The following is a 19803-nucleotide window of genomic DNA, read 5'->3' on the forward strand; positions in this document are numbered from 1 at the left end:
ACTCTGTGAGTGCCGGCAATTTTTCCCACCTCCCTCCCCCTCATCAACTGTAAAGTGAATCAAATCAAGCTAACACCCCTGCCCACACGCACAGATATAGACATATATGATTTTTTTTTTTTCAACCACCAGTCACCTTTCTCAACCTAAGTATATAATGACCAAAAAGTCCAGGAAAATAAATATCTACTGTATGGATTCATGGGAAATATGTAATTCTAAATGACTGCATGAGAAAACTGGACATTTCTTAAGGTTTAAAATAAATAGACTACACACACAATTGCGTGTGTGTTTACCATCCTCACCCGCACTGCCTCTGGGGCGTGTGAACTGCTCCTCCTCCTCTTCCTCACCTCCGTCTATCATCTCCTCAGTGCTGGTCAGATGCTCCTGGCTCAGGTCAGACAGAGAGAACTCCAGGCTGTCTTCTCTCCACATGTCCGCTGACTTGGAGCGCTTCTTTTTAAAACTCCCTCCATCCCGCGGACCCTCGGTCATTCGCTGGAGGTACCTCTCCTCACCGACGATGTCTCCCTCCCCCTCCCCCATGGAGTCCTCTCCCCCATCCTGGGCGACAGTGTCCGCCTCAGAGGTCTCAGGAGTTGGTGTGGCCAAGAGGTCATCATCGTTTTGATAGGACTCGGGCCTCATTGTCATAGCGACGCGCTGTGTCCAGTGAGGGTTGATGCCAAAGTCTTCAAACGCATCTGTTGCGTTGAAAGGTTCCAGTCCGTTCTCTGCTAAGGATTGTGGGATGCTTGGGGTGCTGGAGGAGCGAGTTGAGGCTTCAGAGTTCCTGTGTTCCTGTTTCACTGAAGAAGAATGCCGGGAACGGCGGGTGACTGGCTGCTTGTTCGAGAGACGGAGCGACCGGGACGTGTGCTTACGGGAGAGATGTCCCGTCACATCGCCGTAGAAACCACTGTCACCATTCTGACTCTCCACATTTCCCATGATTCAACTGTGGAATAAGGAAGAGCTTTCTGTTAAACATACAGACTTCTTAGAAATGGCCCCATTACCCGTTAATTTCGGCTATGACTAATTCTTGTAAGTTTAGAAAGTAGTGATGTAAGTGTTTTACAACAACTTACTGGTCTGCACCACATCTGCGATTTATATCTAACATCTGTATTCATTAACTGGCACAGAGATCACCTGGGCTCATACCAAACTGAACAAGGGTGCTATAATCCATATCGATGTTTATTAAGTTAATCAACCTCATACCAAAGCAATGACACCACTTGTATGAGAGGGTTGGTGAGCCAGATCCCTCTTATGTTTAAAATGGAGAGATCAGTATTACATTTATAAGTATCAGCACACATTTCAAACAAAAACATGTATCTGCCAACTGTTTGTGTTTTTTTTGTTTTTTTTTTTAAACCAAATCAAACCAACAGAGGGACACACAGCAGCTTCTATATGTGACGGAAAGTACTCAGTTTAGACGTTTCAAAGAAATAAGACGTCAAAACCTGATTTGCATCGAACCTCAGTTCCTCTCCAGTAATAGCAGGAGCACTAGTGTCTGTTGGCACAAGATGCTTGGTCAGAGTCTGAGTCTTTGATCAGATATTTACTGTAATCATATGTAAATTTAGTTGGTTTTGTCAAGAGAAAAAAAAAGGTTTATGTTGTGCTCAGCAAAGTAAGGTATTGAAAAAAGCACCAAAACACCTTATTATTGGCACCTTTAAAATCCACTCCTGGTTTTACTTTAATTAATGCATAAATAGTGACTTCACTCACAATCCCCCACTGAACTGGGCAAGGGTGCTGCCATGCCTGTGATTAAGTCTGGGTTTGTTTAAAGTTGTTAATAGATATGGATTTTGTTTTGTAATTATTGCCAGATATATACATAGCTTTTAAATGATCTCCAAATTGTAGGCCTTGCCCAATCCAATGGAAATCGGCCTGTTTACTCACTCACATTTATTGTTGAAAACCAGGTCAATCTGTGTGCTGGATGACTGAGTAACATTTGATGGCCCATTAAATGTTGTACGCCAAAGGTTTCCAGGATCTCTCTGAGTGCCTTGCAGAGTTGAGGTGTCAGGCGAATGAGATCAGGGATCAGGTATTCACAGCTGAGGTGGAAATTCTCTTGCTAGTTTTTTGCTACTTTAACTGACTCTGACGTTCGGTAATTTACTTAGAACAATGCACTCAACTAGGGTCGCACAGGGACAATAGAGTTAATTTAAGTTTTATAGGGGCATAAACACAGAGGCTTCCTGAGGGTTTTCTGTTGTTTTTAACTGCGTTCTGTTGATCGTAAAGTTATCCGGGCATCCTGCTTCACCTCATGCTCTCTGTTATATAAGCTCATGGAGCTGCTGAGTCAACTGCTGTCAGATCAGCTGGTCCTCTGTGAGTCACACATCATCAAACCCACACCATCAGGTTCTCAGTGTGGGCTCCAACAGCAGAGAGAGACTGACAGAAATCTCTTCTAACAAGTCAAAAAATCTGCTTTCACAAATAATTGAGTCCAGTATTGAGAATCAAATCCTCTAAGAATCTTCCTTTATTGTTAATTGTTTCTTTATGATGTGACTAAAGTAAAAACATTCAAATAGACTGCAATTTAATAAAAAAATTGAACTACTTTTGGAGATTTTTGCAGTGATATGAGACCAACGATACCTGTTGTTAAGCAGCCGCATCACCAGCTTCTCCACATCAGTGCGGGGACGTCTTTCGCCGACCGCATGATCCTCCACACATCCTCAAACGGTGGTGTCAGGTTGCCCTGAGAGGAACAGGAAGAGAGAGGAGTGTTTCAGTGGAGCTCGCGCAACTTCAAAGTGACCCGATGTGTCAAACGCAGAGAGGAGGAGGAGAAAGAAGACGAGGACGGGAAGGTGCTTCTAAAAACTACTGCAGAGAATCTGCCAGGTACGTCACATAAAGCGGGTGAAGTCGAGTTGAAAGGAAAGCTGTGAAACACTCTAGAGAGGGAGTCTATAGGATAAGAGACGGCATGCAGGATGAAAGAGAATAAAGGACATGGTGGTCAGTAAGCCTGGAGTTAAGATAATGCAACGAGGCAAGTAAAAAAAAAAAAAAACAGCACACAAACAAGAAACACACATATACAAAATCACAGATCATCAGAAACAAAGCGCAGAGGTATTGTCTGAGCCTGCGGGGGGAGAAAAACTCACAAACAACCACAATTTCTTTTAACTGCACCCTGAAAGTCATTGCCTACCCAAAACCACGCAGGCATGTACAGGCATGTGCGCAGAACATTTTGGGAAAACACCCCTTGTTTCCCTGCAGACAAAGAGATGGGCACGCACACGCACCCCCCCCACACACACACACACCCACCCACACATACACACACACAGTTTGTGAAATGACAGAAGATGAAAGCAGCTACGGAGTGTGATTTTCTGCTTAAGACTCAATTAAATGATCCATGCCAACACGACCTAATTTTCCCTAATACCAGCCCTGAGCTGCTTAGAGTAGACCATGATTTCCATAATGTGCTATGTATAGTGTGAAGGTATGCAAGCACAAGCATGCTTGCTTGTGTGCAGTTGTGCACATATTTCAGTTTACCACTAGACAAAAATGCTGTTTGTACGTAAAGCAAAGCAGATACAAGTGAGAAGTGATCCTTCTCGGTCGGTTTGTGTCGGCCCCCAGCAGCCTCAGCTGACTGCTGCCCTCAATGCTGCAAACACTATTGTCAGATTTGTTTGTGTTCTGATAAGCCTGTAAGCAGGAGCATAATGGAGGATAAAGCATTTCACTGTCACGTAAAAAATGAGATCCTTCACATCTGCTGAAATATTTTAACTTGCATTTCTTTATTTTTTTCCAGAATGCAAAAGAAGCGGAAGTCGTTCCCCCAGGCCTAATCTTTGACTGCAGCTGCTGCTTTTGTTATTGATTATAATCAGATAACACTGTCAATTTGTTTATTCTCTGGGGCAGAAAAAAAGTCAACCATGTTACAGCTCCTGGAAAAGACGCAGAAATGAGAGTTCAGAAATAGAGAAGTAGAGAGGACAATAAGAGAAGTGAAGGTAACTGCTGAGCAAATGCATGGAAACTATACACAGTGTTTTGTTTCACATTTCAGCTCTGACATTGCTTCATGCCAGCATGTGTGTTCATGAATTTAAACTTAGCCAATGCAGTGCATTTTTTCCCCCAGCTGTGGGAAGCGGTTACATAAGCTAAACTTGACCCTGATGCTTCTCCTCCACCTCTCGCTCTACCCTTTATTTCTCATCCCTCCTCCATCCCATCCGGCCTGATGAGACTTATCCCGGCCCACATGCTGGCCACCCCCAAAACAAACAGGAACACGCATAGTGCAATGCACAAAGAATGCTTGATAGGTGCTCGATATTTATTCTGGATCTAGCTCGGCTTGCTTTTCAAATCTGGAATCAGACAACAAACAAAGGACTTAATGCGTAAAATGATTTATAGGTTGATAGTGCATACATAGTGGCTGCATGGAAAGAAAAATAACCCATTCATGAAAAACATGCTGCCAACATACTTCAAGAAATGCAGTTTTACTAATGAGAACTCTTGGCTACTTTGACCGTACATTGCCATACACTTCATCTATATGTGTATCCGTCTGAGTTCATTGTGGCGGAGGTGAAAAGCACGTAGGCCAAACAAACAAAACAATCCTGTCTGACACAACACAGGGGACATCAAATCGCTGCCTTTCCTCTGGCAGTGTACAGTCTAAAATGTTTAGTCTCTTCGTTTTTCCTCTCCCTGTGCCCTGCAGCAGAGCACGGAGGAGGGAGAAGGGTAACGAGGAGAGGGGGGTGGGGGTGGGGGGGTCTCTCTGCTAAACCCGCGTAGAGCTGAGAGGTGAGGCGAGGCTGGAGGCGAACACATATGGAGGGGAGGGCGCCGAGGTTTGGTGCAGACACAGAAGGGGAAGGAGAGAAAGAGCATTTTGGGGAATGGTGCTATGAATAGAAGTTTGATATGGAAAAGTGATGGGAGGAAGAGATGCAGAGAACGAGAGAGGAGGGAGAGATAGAGAGACATGGTGGGGGGGTCCTATTGTTGCTGAGCTTTAAGTGGATAAGTAGACATGTGCTCTGGCTGCCTCTCTTCAGGCTTAATTGAGGGAGCCGAGACAAAAGGGGAAACATAATTATTCGCTCTCTTTCTCTCAGTCTACCGTTCTCGTTCTCGCAGTATATTAACACATTGAGAGAGTGTATTAACACAATGGCCTGCGCAACAGCAGCCAAAGCATCATTACCATGCAGACGTGCCCACTCACAGACACACACACACACACACTGAGAGGGGACAAAGAACGACGTTGGCGGAAACAAAATACCATGTTGGTTAAATGTTTTACCAAAAACACAGCGCGATAAATATTCAACTCCCTTCGCTTCATTCTAATCTCTATATTTGATTTTTATTCGCTGAATTTATCACTAACAACATGTTTAAATAGAAGATCTGCGGTTTTCCAAGCACAGAGTGGAAAGCTCATCTTTCTGAGTGTAATGGACACACACTCAGAGAGAGACGGAGACAGGGCTGAGCATCGCACTGGGACTGGATGTGCCTTAACTATTCTGTCACACAGCGCAACAACTGGAACTGTCACACTCACATTGCCGCGGTTGCGATAGAAAGACGCTCAACACCTATCATCACCAGTCACCAAACACACACAAGCAGGTAGCATTCTGTGGCATGCAACTACAGTACAATAGTATAAAGGTAAGACATGCTTTCAGTCACACACACCTGCACAATCCCATGAGAAATGTGAGCAGGTTTTCTGGCTCACACACATGCTCCCGCACTCTTTGGAAAAATACCAAAGGCCTGTCAGAACAGCCATGGAGCAGGCACACCCTACTTCCCCCCCCCCGCCAATCTTTTCATCTCTGCACCTGTCTCCCAGCTCCGCCCTACATGACACACGGCTCCGCTCTCCAGATTCAAACCACCCATGACGTGGATGTGCACTACTGTACAGCGCTGTGCTGTGATTGAAGCCAAACAAAACCTGCCTCGTTGCTTTTTTTTTTTTTTAAAGCATGTCGCAGTCTAGACCGCGTGCTGGAGCGGCTGCTGAATGAAATGATGAAATCACGTCAGCACCTTGGCTACAGGCGCCATCATAAACAACATCAAGACAACAACTCCATCGTAACTGTGCTTGATTTAACAATACGCCGCTGAGGTAAACGGCTTTAATTTGCACAAGAGCAGAATAGAGATGATGGCTCCTGGAATATGCGTAACTTTTTTTTAAAACTGTTGTCTTTATTAACGATAAATTACCTGTTGCACATTAGTTTCTCTAACATATTTGAACAGGATGTTATCCACAAATAAGGCAAGTCATCTGCTGCTTTTAAAAGGTGCCTCATTAGGTGACAGGTGACTTTTGATTAGGTACAGTATGTTTCACTGTGGAATGTACTGTTGTTCCAGTCTTTGTCTACTGCAGTTATTCTTGGCTATTAGCTGTCACGGTGTATTACTCAACACAAACAAAGACTGAGTCCCACACTACTTTAACACTGGATTAATATAGTTTGTGAACTGTTCATGACAGGATGCTCTTATGATCTCAAAAGTTTTTGGGAACTTAAAAATCCTGGACAATATTCTCTTGTGTGTGCTCAATCCCAAGACTAATGTTACTAATGACATCCCAAATGTTGTGTTTTATCATGATTACTCAATGAGAAAAGTCCAAGCAGTAACAGTAGTGACCAGTCTAGACGCTGCTGTAACCAGAGAAGCTCTCAGCTTGACTGATCTCTCTGACCTTTCTCTGCACCCTCCAACTACGAACACCGCCCTCCACATCAAGCCACAAAACACATGACGCAGTCGCTGGATTCACCCCTGCCTTAGGGCCTTTTCCCGTACCTTTCACATTCCTCAAATGGTTACCGGACCCCCGCTATCAGGGCAGGGAATGAAGTCGCTGAGGTTAACACTCTGGGGGGTAAACAAAGGAATTTGTGGATGGTGCAGACTTCTTCCAAGCAAGTCAACACAGTCTACCATGGGAATCTGGGAGGGGGTCTTATCAGAGCGTCAGCATGCTCCCAGACTTTGCACACACACCTGCACAGCGCATGCACCTACAGAAATACACACTTACAAGCATGCATACACCAGGGGCTGCCGTGTTGTTTACATTGAGCAAACCTGCTTTGAAAGATAACAAACACACCGTGAATAACATGTGAATCAGGACTCGGTGCAGGGAGGCTCAACAGTCTGTACAAATAAGGAGCAGGGACTCGTTCGTGAGCGCACGTCTGCGTGTGCACACCTAGGTGTGTGTGCATTGTTCACATTTGAGGAGGAACTATATCCACCCAATGTGGAGATAACAGTCAGATATGCTCTGAAAACATCCTATTGTGGAGATTGGAGCGCACACTCCACTGCACTCCCACAGTCCCTCTGAGACGCGACTGTCTGAGACATCACTGGTAGAATTCCCTCGGAGAGGGAGATTAGCTTCTTATTCATCCTTTCGGGATCTGACAAGACACGCGCCACATCCTCCCCCCCCCCTTTCTCTCAGCTTAAACACACACATGCACACGCACAAACAGCGTGCCTGCAAGCGTGAGTCTCGGCTGCCACTTAAATCAAACGTTAATTTCTTTTAGCTGGTGACAGACAAATCATAATTCCTTCCTGAGCAGCGCTTTCATTTTGAGGCCATAGAGGAGGGCAAAGCAAAAAAAAAAAAAAAAACACGACAGAACAAAGTGGAGTGGGAGGAAATGAGATGATTGTAATTCATTTCCCCTCTATTTGTCATCTCCTAACGGAGAAGTGGAGAACAAAGATTGAAGATTTGGGGTTTTGTTGATAGAAGTAAGGTAAGAATATTCACTGCCCACTCCTGTTAAAAAGCATGTGCCAGAGAGGGAAGGAGCCAAGCTTTATGGGGGGACAGAGATAACTGTACAGTGCAGCACATCATCTGCCAAATGAGATTTTTGCTAGATTTTAGATTTTGGATCAGCGTCTGTGTGGCATCTGATGATCAAGTGGAAAAAGACGCAGGGCAGTGAAATTCAGTGTCAGCCAATTCACACCACTTTACTCCTCAAGTGTCACTAACTTCATTAAATACGCTCCTCCGTCTTTCTAGGAGCTTACAGTGTACGCTCCTTAACTCAGATTTCAGCTGACTGTCTCTGCAGCACAGTGCAGTCAGGGATTACCATATTTTAAAGAAAATCCTACTAGCTCAAGTCCTCCATTGAGCGGGAGGCCCGAGAGAGTCAGTGAGTGCGTGGAGCTTTTGACGCTCCACCCTGTAGTTGCTGCTGCTGCTGCTGCTGAGTGCGAACTCAGCCATCAGCGAGTCCCTGTATGAATTCAAAGACAGGAAACCCCACAGATTTAAACCGCCCATTACAATCTTTCAAGATGTATATTTTAATGTGAGGCTTTCACACCAGATGATCAGAGTACTCCATTCTCTCGCTTGTTCTGAGATGAAGGAGGAGATCAGGGCATGTGAGCCTAAATTAAATCCATCTTCTGTTGTAGGTTACTGTGCCACTTGATATCCTCTTGTTTATAGAGTGCAGCCGTACAGTACGGCAGGTTGCATGACAGATTCTCTCAATCAACGTTCACTCATTCTTCCTGATGAAACAGTGATTGCGCAGACAATCGGCTCCCAGTCATCACAACCAATCACCTGAATATTCATGTGGTGATTTGCTGCCCAGAATATGTGAGCAGCCGTAAAGAAGTGTTGTTTAATTATCCAGGAGGAGTGGGACGAGACGTTGACTGTGCTCCAGATTCAGTTGGTAACCGTAGAAACCCTGCGGGGCAAGACGCAGCCTGGGGGAGGAGCGGCCGGGAGTGTACACATAAGATAGAGGAAGGCATTAAAAAAGAGGAAGAGCACTGTGCGGACGTGGCAGCGTATTGGTATTTCTCGAAATGGCACGTAGGCAATGATACGCGACTACGCGCACGCAGATGGCGAAAGAAGCTCAGGCATCGCAGTGTGTGCATTTTTTAGACCTGTACATCTGGGGTTTTATTAAACAGCAGATAGCTGTGTCATCCGCAGCCAATATTGTGTGTGTTTTCCATCTGTCCATGTCGATCAATTCTTGATTTGAAAAGCATCTATATATCATAGTGATTCCCTTGGTATTTCATCACCAAAAAAACTACAAAGTGGAGCAATGAGGAAGGCAGAAACCATAGCAACTATTTACTAACATACTAATTAAACACTTTTCTGACAATATCGTGTTTCTTCTATAGTTTCTTTACCTCTCTATAGTCTATTTTTATAAATGCTGCACTCTGACACACACTGGAATCCTGTGCTGTTTGTCTTGCTGGATTTTCTTTTGCTGTGATTGCATTGCAATGTGTGCAGGTTGTCCTGTTTTTCTGTTTACTTTCAGCTGCACTGAGGCAAATTCCTCTGAGTTTGGTTGACATGGCAATAACCTAATGAAGTGGGATGGGACACACCTCTGTAAAGAGCCTAAGATGATTGAGTTAAGATGTTATATCATCTTAATAAAGGGACTCCTACCCATTATTAACCCTTTTAAGTTTTTTTTCTTTTCAACACTAAGTATTTTAAGTATTGAGAATAGAATTGATTTCAAGGTTTAGAGTGAGACGTGTGTATTTGAAACAAATAACTTATATTTGGGGTAAAAAAAAAAAAGGCCAATTTCAAACACACTTGATTTTGACACTACATATTGTCAGAGGCAGACACATACAGACACCTGCAGACAGACACAGACAGGTGTGAATGGTGCCAAATTGGTGGGTAATACCTCCTATTCCGCTCTGTGCTGGCTGAAGGGACAGAGAAATAACAGGGTGGATGAGTGAGTGAGAGAGAAGGATAAGAGGGTTTTAGGCAAAGGTAGACTGATTGAGGTGGGAGGCTGAGACAGGGGAATGGGATGAGAGGGGCAAGAGGGTCTGAAAAAAATATAATGGTGTTGAAAGGGGGATGAGAGGCTGTTAGAGCGGTGCGGAGCTGGTGGAGTCGAGTGTTGGGCCACAGGTAGAAAGATGAATGATGTGTGGTGAGGTGGAAGGAGACATGAGAGGTAAAGAGGTGGAGTGGTGCTGATAGGTCCTGAGGGGCTGATAGAGATAGATGCTGTGTCAGTTCAAAGTAGGGCGGATGTGAACAGGCCTGATTTGTTGTCAGTAACGATATGACCGCAGGAGGACTATCTGGAGGGAGTCATTGAAGAGGTTATTGTCCGTGTTAGTGTGTGTAGACGTGACCAGATTGTCTGTAAAGCCTCTTTCACACATAGTTCTCCGTAAATTACTGCGATAACTTTTGATGCGCCGTAGTGATTTTCACTATTCATGAGGCTACACTGAGGGACACGCCATGGCAATGGATGGCTGGATGTAAGCGGAAGAGGCGGAGGGCGTCTTTAGTCTTTTCAGAAACATGGCGGGTGAGAAGCTGTTTTTGTCCAAAGATCTTGTAATGTATTTATTATGCAAATTTGCTCACTTCGTGTTAAGGCATCTTTCGTCAGACAAACGCAACCCTTTACCTGCTTCTTCCTAGACTGTCACTGCTTGTCCCTGCCCGATCTATGTCGGAAAACCGATTTGCGAGTAATGGGAAACTTTAATTCTAAAGGAATATGATTTAATAGTCTGAATCATTAGTCATTCAGTATTCTCTGGTTGGGTCTGCATTTTTCTTGCGTTTGGTTCTTGAAACAAACAGCCAGCGGCTTTGTTGATTCAGGGGATAGTGAGCTGTGGGTTCCCCAGTAAACACACCAATCTCTTCATCTATCGTAGCCGTGTCTCTGGGCTAGGCAGTCCACAGGGTGTGCCGCCATTCCACCCACAGAGCTAACGTTACTGGGTTTGGGCTGTGGCAGGGCAAGGTTTGTTTTGAGAGCAGATCAGGGAAGATGGTGGGTGACTGCAGGCCTGCTGTACCGATCAGACAGGACAAATGGATCGAGTAGTGACACTGCTTGGATTCACAACACAGCCACCCTGGCATTTTCCCTGAAACGTTACTGGGGCTTGATGTGGGAAATTGGTGGTCCAGATTTCCCGTTCACACTTGATCCCATGCAGGAAATGTTCCTGAACATTTCAGGGTTAGACAACATTTGAGAAAGGAGTTCAAGAAAGTGTTTTGATAATAAAACTAAAACTTATGTGCACTAACATAATAGCTAGTCATCAAACAAACTGAAACTGTCCTTGTGTTAAAGAAAATAATTGTGAGTCATGCTATGTTGTTCGTACAAGAACAAATGCTAGCAGACAAATAGCGTCATTATTACGATTATCCAGATTGATGTCATAGTTTCATTGAGTTCTTCACACATGGTTTATTGTAATCTCTATTTCCCAATAAATCAGGTTTACATGAGATGTTTAATAGCTGAGTACACACGATTGTAGATGTGAGATAGGAAATATGGGTCTAATAAGAAAATGTAGGGGCTGTTTTTTCCAAGACACTGCTTCATGGTGCCTGCACAGAATAAAAAAAATGTGACCGTGCAGCATGCTAGCCAAGAGTGAACTGAAAGAATGGCTATTAACCTGGATATGTTAATAACTTATTCCAAATTCAGCGTGACAATGATTGTGTGATTAAGGTTTAAATACTGCAACAATGCCATATGCAGGTATTAACTTCCTCTGGTATTACAAATTATTAGAGTAATGCAAAGACGGCTAATAAAACACAAAGAAGAACTGTATTAATTCAGATTTCTGCTGAGGCTCTGCAATACCTTTGCAGTACTACCCTAATCATTACCAGGGAGTAAGAGAGAGGCTTTGGACTGGCCACACAAGAACAGGTAAGATAAAGCGGAGTGGGTACGATGGGAGAAGAAAATAAATTAAGAGTAACAAGGCGAAAAAGAGATTCTGAGGCAAACCATGACAGTATAAACCTGACAGAGGTGAGTAAGCAGGTAGTGTAAAGGAAAAAGTTAGCGGAAACACAAAGGTAGACTGCAGAAAGAAGGGGGAGAGGGAGACAGCGGGAGGCGGAAGGGGAAGTTATCTTAGTACATCCCTGCACCTGAGTCAACAGCAGTGCTTGCAAACAAAGCAGCCCCTTCAAGACGAGACAGAGGACAATGTGCTGCAGTGAAGGATGTGGGGAAAGAAATGTTCGGCAAGAATGTGGCAGGCCAACAGTAGCTCGCCGCGCTGCGTCTCTGCCTCTGAGGCCAACAGAGAACACAGCACACCAAAACAATACATACATCTTACCTATGATACACCACTTTCGGTATAACTGCTAATATATATATTATATATAGTAGCTACTGATGTCTGCACTTTAAAGATCTATACATTTACAATCCATGTCAAATGGTGTAATTTTTTGGTGTGCCCTTAAACAAGAAAAATGACCCTCCCTCTTGCTGCCTACTTCTTCATTTGTGCATCGAAAGCGCACACGCACACACACAAAAACAGGCTTGCACACAGTAAGGTGCTACAGATTGAGGGAACAACCTACGCCCAGAATGTTGCATCAATGTTCTTTAAATTTCAGCAACAACAAACTGTCTCAGCAACACAGTAGCACACATTAGGTCAGTTTCCCACACAGAGATTGATCTTGAGCCAAACTCAGAGGATAGGGTTGAAACTAATGACTATTCTCATTGATGATTAATTGGTCTTTTTGAGGTTGTGTCAAATAACACATGACCTCCAGGCTATGTGTTATTCCATTTTCAAAGCAGTATCTTTCTGGCACTTGCATTTTCTACTGCTGCTTATAAGGGTAGGAATTATTGCCACCGTGGGTAAACTCTAGCCACTATAAAGGTTATAAAAGTTTGCTATCATTAAATCCCTGGCTGCTTCGAATAAGGGTTCAATCACGTTTCTATCCTTTAGGATTTCAGCCAGTGCTTAAAAGGCATCTCGTGGCAAAAACAACACTGCCACTGAGACGAGGATGTCAACATGTCAGCATTGTGGCGTCTCTTCACTAGATGGGCTTTGGATCTAGGTCAGTGGGTCTATTTCCCGGGAGTTGAGCTCTTGTGCGGACACGAGCTGTGGGTTATTGTTTGGGCTCTGAGTGGCTACGGTGAATAGACCCTCCTCTCTCAGTGCATTAGTGACCTGTATAAGCTCCACACGACTCGCTGACATCTGAGTGCAGGCCTGAGGGCAGAGGACAAAGGCAACCTGACCACACATATGCACACACGTTCACATTTCTATAAGCTAACGCAAAGGACAATAACAAAAAAACATGCAGTCTAATAGAAACCTTATACAGCACTCACCACAGGATCTTTATCCCCACAGAAACTCAATCTAAAGAGCCAAAAAATCCACGCATCTCTGCCCATAAGCCTTCATCCTCGCTTTGTCAACCCGCCCCATACACATCAGAGAATACACACATATTCAGACATATTCACACACATATTTGCACATGCACACACTTCTAAATGCACACATAGGCTTTTGAGACCGCCTTGTACAATCCCACTGCATCACTTCCAGGTCAACAAGCAGGAACGTGAAGTGTGACTACGTGATGAGCACTGAGTCGCTGGTCAACATGCTCTTTATGCAACTAATGTAATGTGGGGGATGGAGGAGAGGAGGGGAGAGAAGGGGAGAGGAGAGGAGAGGAGAGCAGAGGAGAGGAGAGGAGAGGCAATGGCCAAGTGGCCCATTTCTTCTGCTTTAATTACAGTCATGTGGATGTAAACTTGGACAGAACAACACACTCAAAACACACAAAGTAGGGGGTGTAAAGATTTCCAAGCAGAGATAAAAAAGGAGATCCCAGGAAGGCCAAATCTCCCCAGTGCAAACAAAGCATAAAGACAATGTTTGAAGACACTCTCGCACAGTAATTCCTCCCTTAAATCCCTACTCAGCACTTCACACATAAATGCATTTCCACTCTCTCACTCCGAAGGCTTCCTGTTCAGGTAACGTGTTCCGTTTCCTGTCTCGTCTCAAAGCATGCTTCCTTTTCCACTAAACCACATTAACTCAGCCTCTACCAGCTATTCAAATTGTAAGTCTTTGGAATGACACAAGTCAGCTTGTTTGCACTGCACACATCCTTTGTTTGCTAATCACTCGGTCAACAAAATTATTCACCTTTCTCTGCTGTCTTTTTCGCCACTTTTCTGAATGGAGGGCACCCTATAAAAATATGAAGATCTAACCTTCTGTATATCAAATAAGATGTAGATGCATACACGCACACACACATGCATTTACACATCATGGGCTGGCAGCCTGAGCCCATGTGTGGGCTGGAACGCAACACTGATCAGAGATAATGGGCAGACACGACAGGGATGGCAACGCTGTCACACCGAGAGAGGAAGGACGGAGGGATGATGGAGACAGAACGAGAGAGAGACAAAGAAAAAGAGAGGGCAAGAACGAAAGAGAGAGAAACAGGGAGGGAGCGGAGGAAGGAAGGAAGGAAGAAACTCCCAACTCATCAGCAGACACAGAACAGACAAAAGATAGGAAATGAAAGAGGGCACATGCCAGCTCATGTCAGCACGGAGACACCCCTCCCCCGTCTGGACCCCCTCACAAATTAGAGGCATCCCTTTCTGCTTCTCCCACTCCCTTTGCATCCTCTTCTACTTCTCATCAGGGGGTTGATGTTGACGGGTCTGGCACAAAACAAATGTTCCTCACCTGACGTTGCGCACCCCCTCTAGTTAACAACTCCTATAGCCCTGCTCAACCAGACGAGTGACATTACAAACGGACACAAATAAGCAAACAAGTCAGTGTTATGTGTTCACACTGACTCATTCAGCCTCTTGCACAATTTCTCATATTTTCTAAAGCTCATGCAAAAGTCCAAGATCAGAGAATACACACATACATATATATGGAAAATGGTTTCCAGCTGTTTCACTTATGTGCTTTAAAATCAAACATTGTCTACTTGTGACTCATCATCACCTGTAGCATTGTTTAGTCATTGTTTTGTCAAGTCAACCAAAGACTATGAATAGTTTTAGAGGACTAAAGAGGTTTAATTATTCTAATTCACCAGAAACAAAGATTGGGGGAACATCAGGAAAGTAAATGCGATTTTGTGTAGCAAGCGCTTTTTTTCTTGCTTCCCTGTTCTGCAAATCATCTCTCAACCCCTCAGATTTGTCTCGTCACCACTCGGAGGGGGGGTCCCGACCCCCAGCTTGGAAACCATTGCCTAATTATATCGGCGACACTGCAAAGGGATTCCCCCTGCCATTGAACGCGACCATGACAGAACCGGCACCTTAATTAGACACACTCTGTGAAACCAGAGAAGAGGAAAAAACATTTCGGTGTCTCTCCACCCTCAGCTGTCAGTTTTCTTGGTTTTCCCAAAACAGACTTCAACAATATCTGTCTGCTGCTGGGCTGCAAGTGACAGCGGCAGAGAATTGCGAGAGTCAGACACACACACACAGAGAGAGAGACAGAGAGAGAGAGAGAACCCACCGGCACACGGTCGAACACAAACATTTAAACAGCTTGATTGCGTGTGGGGAGATGGGCACTGGGGGCTGCATAAGCCCTATATTTGCTTAACAGCGGAAATAAGTGGACCACTGAGGAAGAGGGATGAAGCATCTTCTTCCAACGACGGTTAGAAAATGAGAGAGGCAGGGGGACAAAGATGAGAGAGAAAGGGGAGATCATCCCTTTCATGTTAATTGCATCATCCCTTTATCGTGCCCGCCACAGGCTCATCAGACTGCATCTTATGTACTGTATCTGTAATCATAAAGGGGGCGTTCGTCTGCCCTGCCACAAGGTCAGAAGAGTCATATTCACTGCAGAGGATGAAGATGTGAGAGTATTTACAGCGCGCTTGAGTCCCATGTTGATGATGGTGATTACTGCTTCGATTTATATAATGTGTCATTTGATGCCTCACATGAGCAGATCAAAGGATAAGTATGACTCAAACATTCGTATCTATAGTATAGATTATACTGAGGCCGCAGAGTATCTGTGACTGTGTGTGTGGGAGTGCATGTTTGATTAAGGTCAGGGTAAAGGTTGTACTGGTTATGGTTTGAGTTAGCGGGATGAATGTAGGTGAATGCGATGTCCTCTTAAGGACACCTATGTCTGCGCTATAGGTGAGCTGACTTCACATGAGAGCAGTGTATCAATCTGGGTCAGAATGTGTACACACACACACACACACACACACACACACACACACACACACACACACACACACACACACACACACACACACTACAAACACACTCACACACCCACAGGGGCTCACTTAACAGAGCCCCATCCCCCTCTTCACGCTCACATACTATATTAGCTTACTGTACACAGACAGAGCACATGGTGGTGTGGATGTACACACACACACACACACTTTCGTTTGTCCAGAACACACTTGTAGTAAATGGACACACATTCACATAAACCTGAATGAGCAGTGTGTAACAGTGTTTGAGATAATGGCTTTCCCCCCCATTCACAGCCCCAGGCATTCGCAAAAGTCTTTGTCAATTTAAAAAAAAAAGTACGTACACACACGCGCACACACACGCGCACACACACACGCCAGTTTTTATCTGACACTATAAATCCTTTCACGGATCACTTCCTCAAAACACCCTGCCAATATTCAACTTCCTCATGGCAGCAACTGAAGCAGTGAATTGCAGCAACAAAGATAACATGAAGAAACGATAACAAGAGAGAGAGAGAGAGAGAGAGAGAGAGAGAGAGAGAGAGAGAGAGAGAGAGAGAGAGAGACAGACAGAGAGAGAGAGAGCGATGACTCGTTTATAATTCTTATTCTTCTCAAAACCAAAACAAACACTAATAGTATCTAATAGCATTTTAAATCTTGGCGATAAGGCTGAGCACCTTTTATGATTTACCACCATATCAGGGTTCTGCTAAAGATCTGAGTGTTAACAGTCCTAAAGAAATCCATTAGCACATTGGTATTCAACAGAAGTTGTAACACGTTACAAAAAATACAAAGTTCCAGCAGCTGCGGGTCAGGAGGTAGAGTGTGTCGTTCACTAGTCACAAGGTTGGCGCTTCACCTGTCACCTGTCGAAGTGTCTTTGGGCGAGACACTGATCACCAAATTCCTCCTGATGGTTGATGCCAGATGCTTGCATGGTAGCTCACTGCCGTAGGTGTGTGAATGAGAGGTGCAGGTGTTTTTGACTTCTTGTCATGTTTGATTGGCTTGTTAAAAACCGCAGCACTATGAAGCCATACAAATGAAAGAATTAATAACAAAATGGCCCACAAATCTAAACTACTTCTCATGTTGTCTTATTTTCACTATATTTCATTTGATGCGTCCTGGCTTTTCTTAATAGACCAAACCAAATACCCAAAAAGAGTGTTTTTTTCCCTTTCTTGAAAGTGAGGGAGGAGAAAGGACAGCAGAGCCTCAATGCCCTTTCACCCCTCGTAATTCTTTGGCTGTCTGGATGCCTAAAGATGACCCTCTGCACAGCTGAGACCTAACACATCCACTAACACACACACACACACTTGAGTGACAGATGGTAAATACGTCTGAAGTATTCATTATGAGGTAAAAGTGCACATTTGCAGACTCGTCTGCTTTAACTTGCAGCTTGTCTCTTACCCTCCCTCTCTTACTCTGTCGCTCTCTGCCAAGTCTTTAGTTCTACACTGCCTTTAACTGCTGTTCCCTCAAGACTTTCAGTAGCTCTTACAGTAGGTCTCCCTCTTTGTCTGTCTAGTCTCTATTCTGCTCTTCAGCCGTTTCTCCTCTCCCATACTCTATTAATATTTCCACACAACACAGCGCATACACACACACCGACAAAGTAGGCTAATGTCTTTATCAGATCCAGATCTGTTAGTGTACGATCCCTCTTTCTTCATTTCATTCATTGTGAACCTTTGATGGCATAACCAGAAATTTTGAGCACGAAGCTGCAGCTCTCCAACAAGTAATAATTACTTTAAGCACATTGTGAGTCATCTTTGATATCTTACTTTATCTCGTGTAATTTTACCCCCCCTGTAATTCTTACGTAAAAGCACACAATTAAACGCACACACTGCTACTAACATGCATTGCCGTGTTTGCCCTTTGAGCTGTGCAGTCTGTTAAATGGCAGGGAAATGTCAGGTGGTGCCAGCCTGGAGGGCTGTTAAGGTATTTTGTTATCGCCACATTACCTCCAGCGAGAAACTAGGCAATGTCCCAGTGAGAGCATTAATGATTGATAAACTCCTTTCATCAACACACACACACACTCACACTTAACGGCCTATAAAGGATGGCTATTTGAACATAATGTGTGAAAGGCTTTGTTTCTTGCACTTCTCTTTCATTTATAGTAATGTATGAATGTTTGTGTGTGTGAGAGAGAGAGTGTGTCTGCGTGAGACAGAGATAGAGAGACCCATCAAGAGAAAAGAGTCACCACCAAACAGTAGTATACTGTAGGAGGAGAGAAACCACACTCACACACAGACACATTGTGTAAGAAAGCATGGCAGCTTACAAACACATTGGTATACAGACATTAACACACACAAACACATCTATAAGGACCATGTACAACAAAAAGCTTGTACTCTTGGAACTTCACCTCCTATTGTCCTTCTTACACAAACCATTAACAGTCATCCAAATGGTTAACAAATCATAAAACACAAACAGCGTGAAGCCAGTTATCTTTAAAACACCCAAGCAACTCCATCTCTCTGTCTCTGTCACTCACAAATCTCCCGAAACATCCTCAAAATTGAGAATTTCTTTACCTTTAACTTCAGCTCCCGGTGTTTCCTGCGTGTGTGTGTGGAGCAGTTAATTCCCTGTGGTGGTTAAAACACAGTCAGCACGTGTCCTCTCCGGGAGCGAACAGGGGAATCCTTGCATCAGTGAGAGAGGTCTCTCCCAGACTCCGGCGCAGCGTTGGACTCTACACACACACACACACGTTACAGCACATACTCACACATGCTGCCTCTTGCACGCCTAGACCAGACTGAAGGCTGAGGAGAGGGTGTGTGTGCGCTGCCTGAGTCTGAGCCCGCCCTCTTTTCTCTGGTTCTCCCCTTCTCTCCTGCATGCTCTCACCCTGCCCTCCTCCTCCTTCCCTCTCTCATCTCCGCTCCCTCTCCCTCTCTCTCTCTCTCCAATTTCACCTCCCCTGGTTTGCCAATTGACTGCCAGCATGTGTGCTGGGTCTGTGCCTCTAAGCCTTTAGATGTCCCAGTCCTCTTTTTAATTGCTGGCTCTCTGGCCTCTCTGGTTCTCCACAAAAACAAAGACGCGGCGGACGAGCACAGGCATGCACTAACGGGATGCATGTAAAGATGCGAACACATTTGCCCGCAGGTAAAACATCATAGATTGGTACCGTAAATGAGTACCGAATATGAGTATTTTATGAAAAAGATCACAGATGATACAAACAGACACGCTGACAAGTATGGCAGGAAGGTCATGTTAAAATGTGCGTCCTGTAAGACTGAATGCACCAGAATAGAGCTGTGGTTTGAGTAGAGAGGTGAGAAAGGTGCACAGCGAAGAAGAATCTCAATCCTTGGAAACCTTCCACGAGAGCAGCTGTAGCTCCTGTTACGCTGTTGCTTCACTCTTTTTTGTCCGCCCATCTTTCCTTTACTATCGTACAACCCACCAGGCTTTTTGTAACATAGGCTTCGGATAAAAAGAACGAATCCTCATGTGGTGGTTTTTGCTATTTTTACTATTTTCTAGTGTTTTGAGTATCA

General features: G+C 44.4%; 1 protein-coding gene across 2 annotated transcripts in view; it reads right to left on the reverse strand.

Moving 5' to 3' along the window:
* LOC121616985 (T-lymphoma invasion and metastasis-inducing protein 1-like) overlaps positions 1-19044 on the reverse strand; it is a 55059-nt gene extending 36015 nt beyond the window's left edge. The window contains exons 1-3 of one of the 2 annotated variants that reach the window (XM_041951924.1): positions 18826-19044; positions 2659-2764; positions 357-964 (exon numbers count right to left, since the gene is read on the reverse strand). In XM_041951924.1, the coding sequence (XP_041807858.1) occupies positions 357-957 (601 nt within the window). In that variant the 5' untranslated portion in view covers positions 958-964; positions 2659-2764; positions 18826-19044. Of the gene's footprint in view, positions 1-308; positions 965-2658; positions 2765-18825 lie in introns of both variants that reach the window. The other variant, XM_041951923.1, reaches the window with a different exon arrangement.
* Between the last annotated feature and the right edge of the window lie 759 nt (positions 19045-19803).

This window comes from Chelmon rostratus, chromosome 14 (assembly GCF_017976325.1).
Source record: "Chelmon rostratus isolate fCheRos1 chromosome 14, fCheRos1.pri, whole genome shotgun sequence".
In the NCBI taxonomy this organism is placed as follows: Eukaryota; Metazoa; Chordata; class Actinopteri; order Chaetodontiformes; family Chaetodontidae; genus Chelmon; species Chelmon rostratus.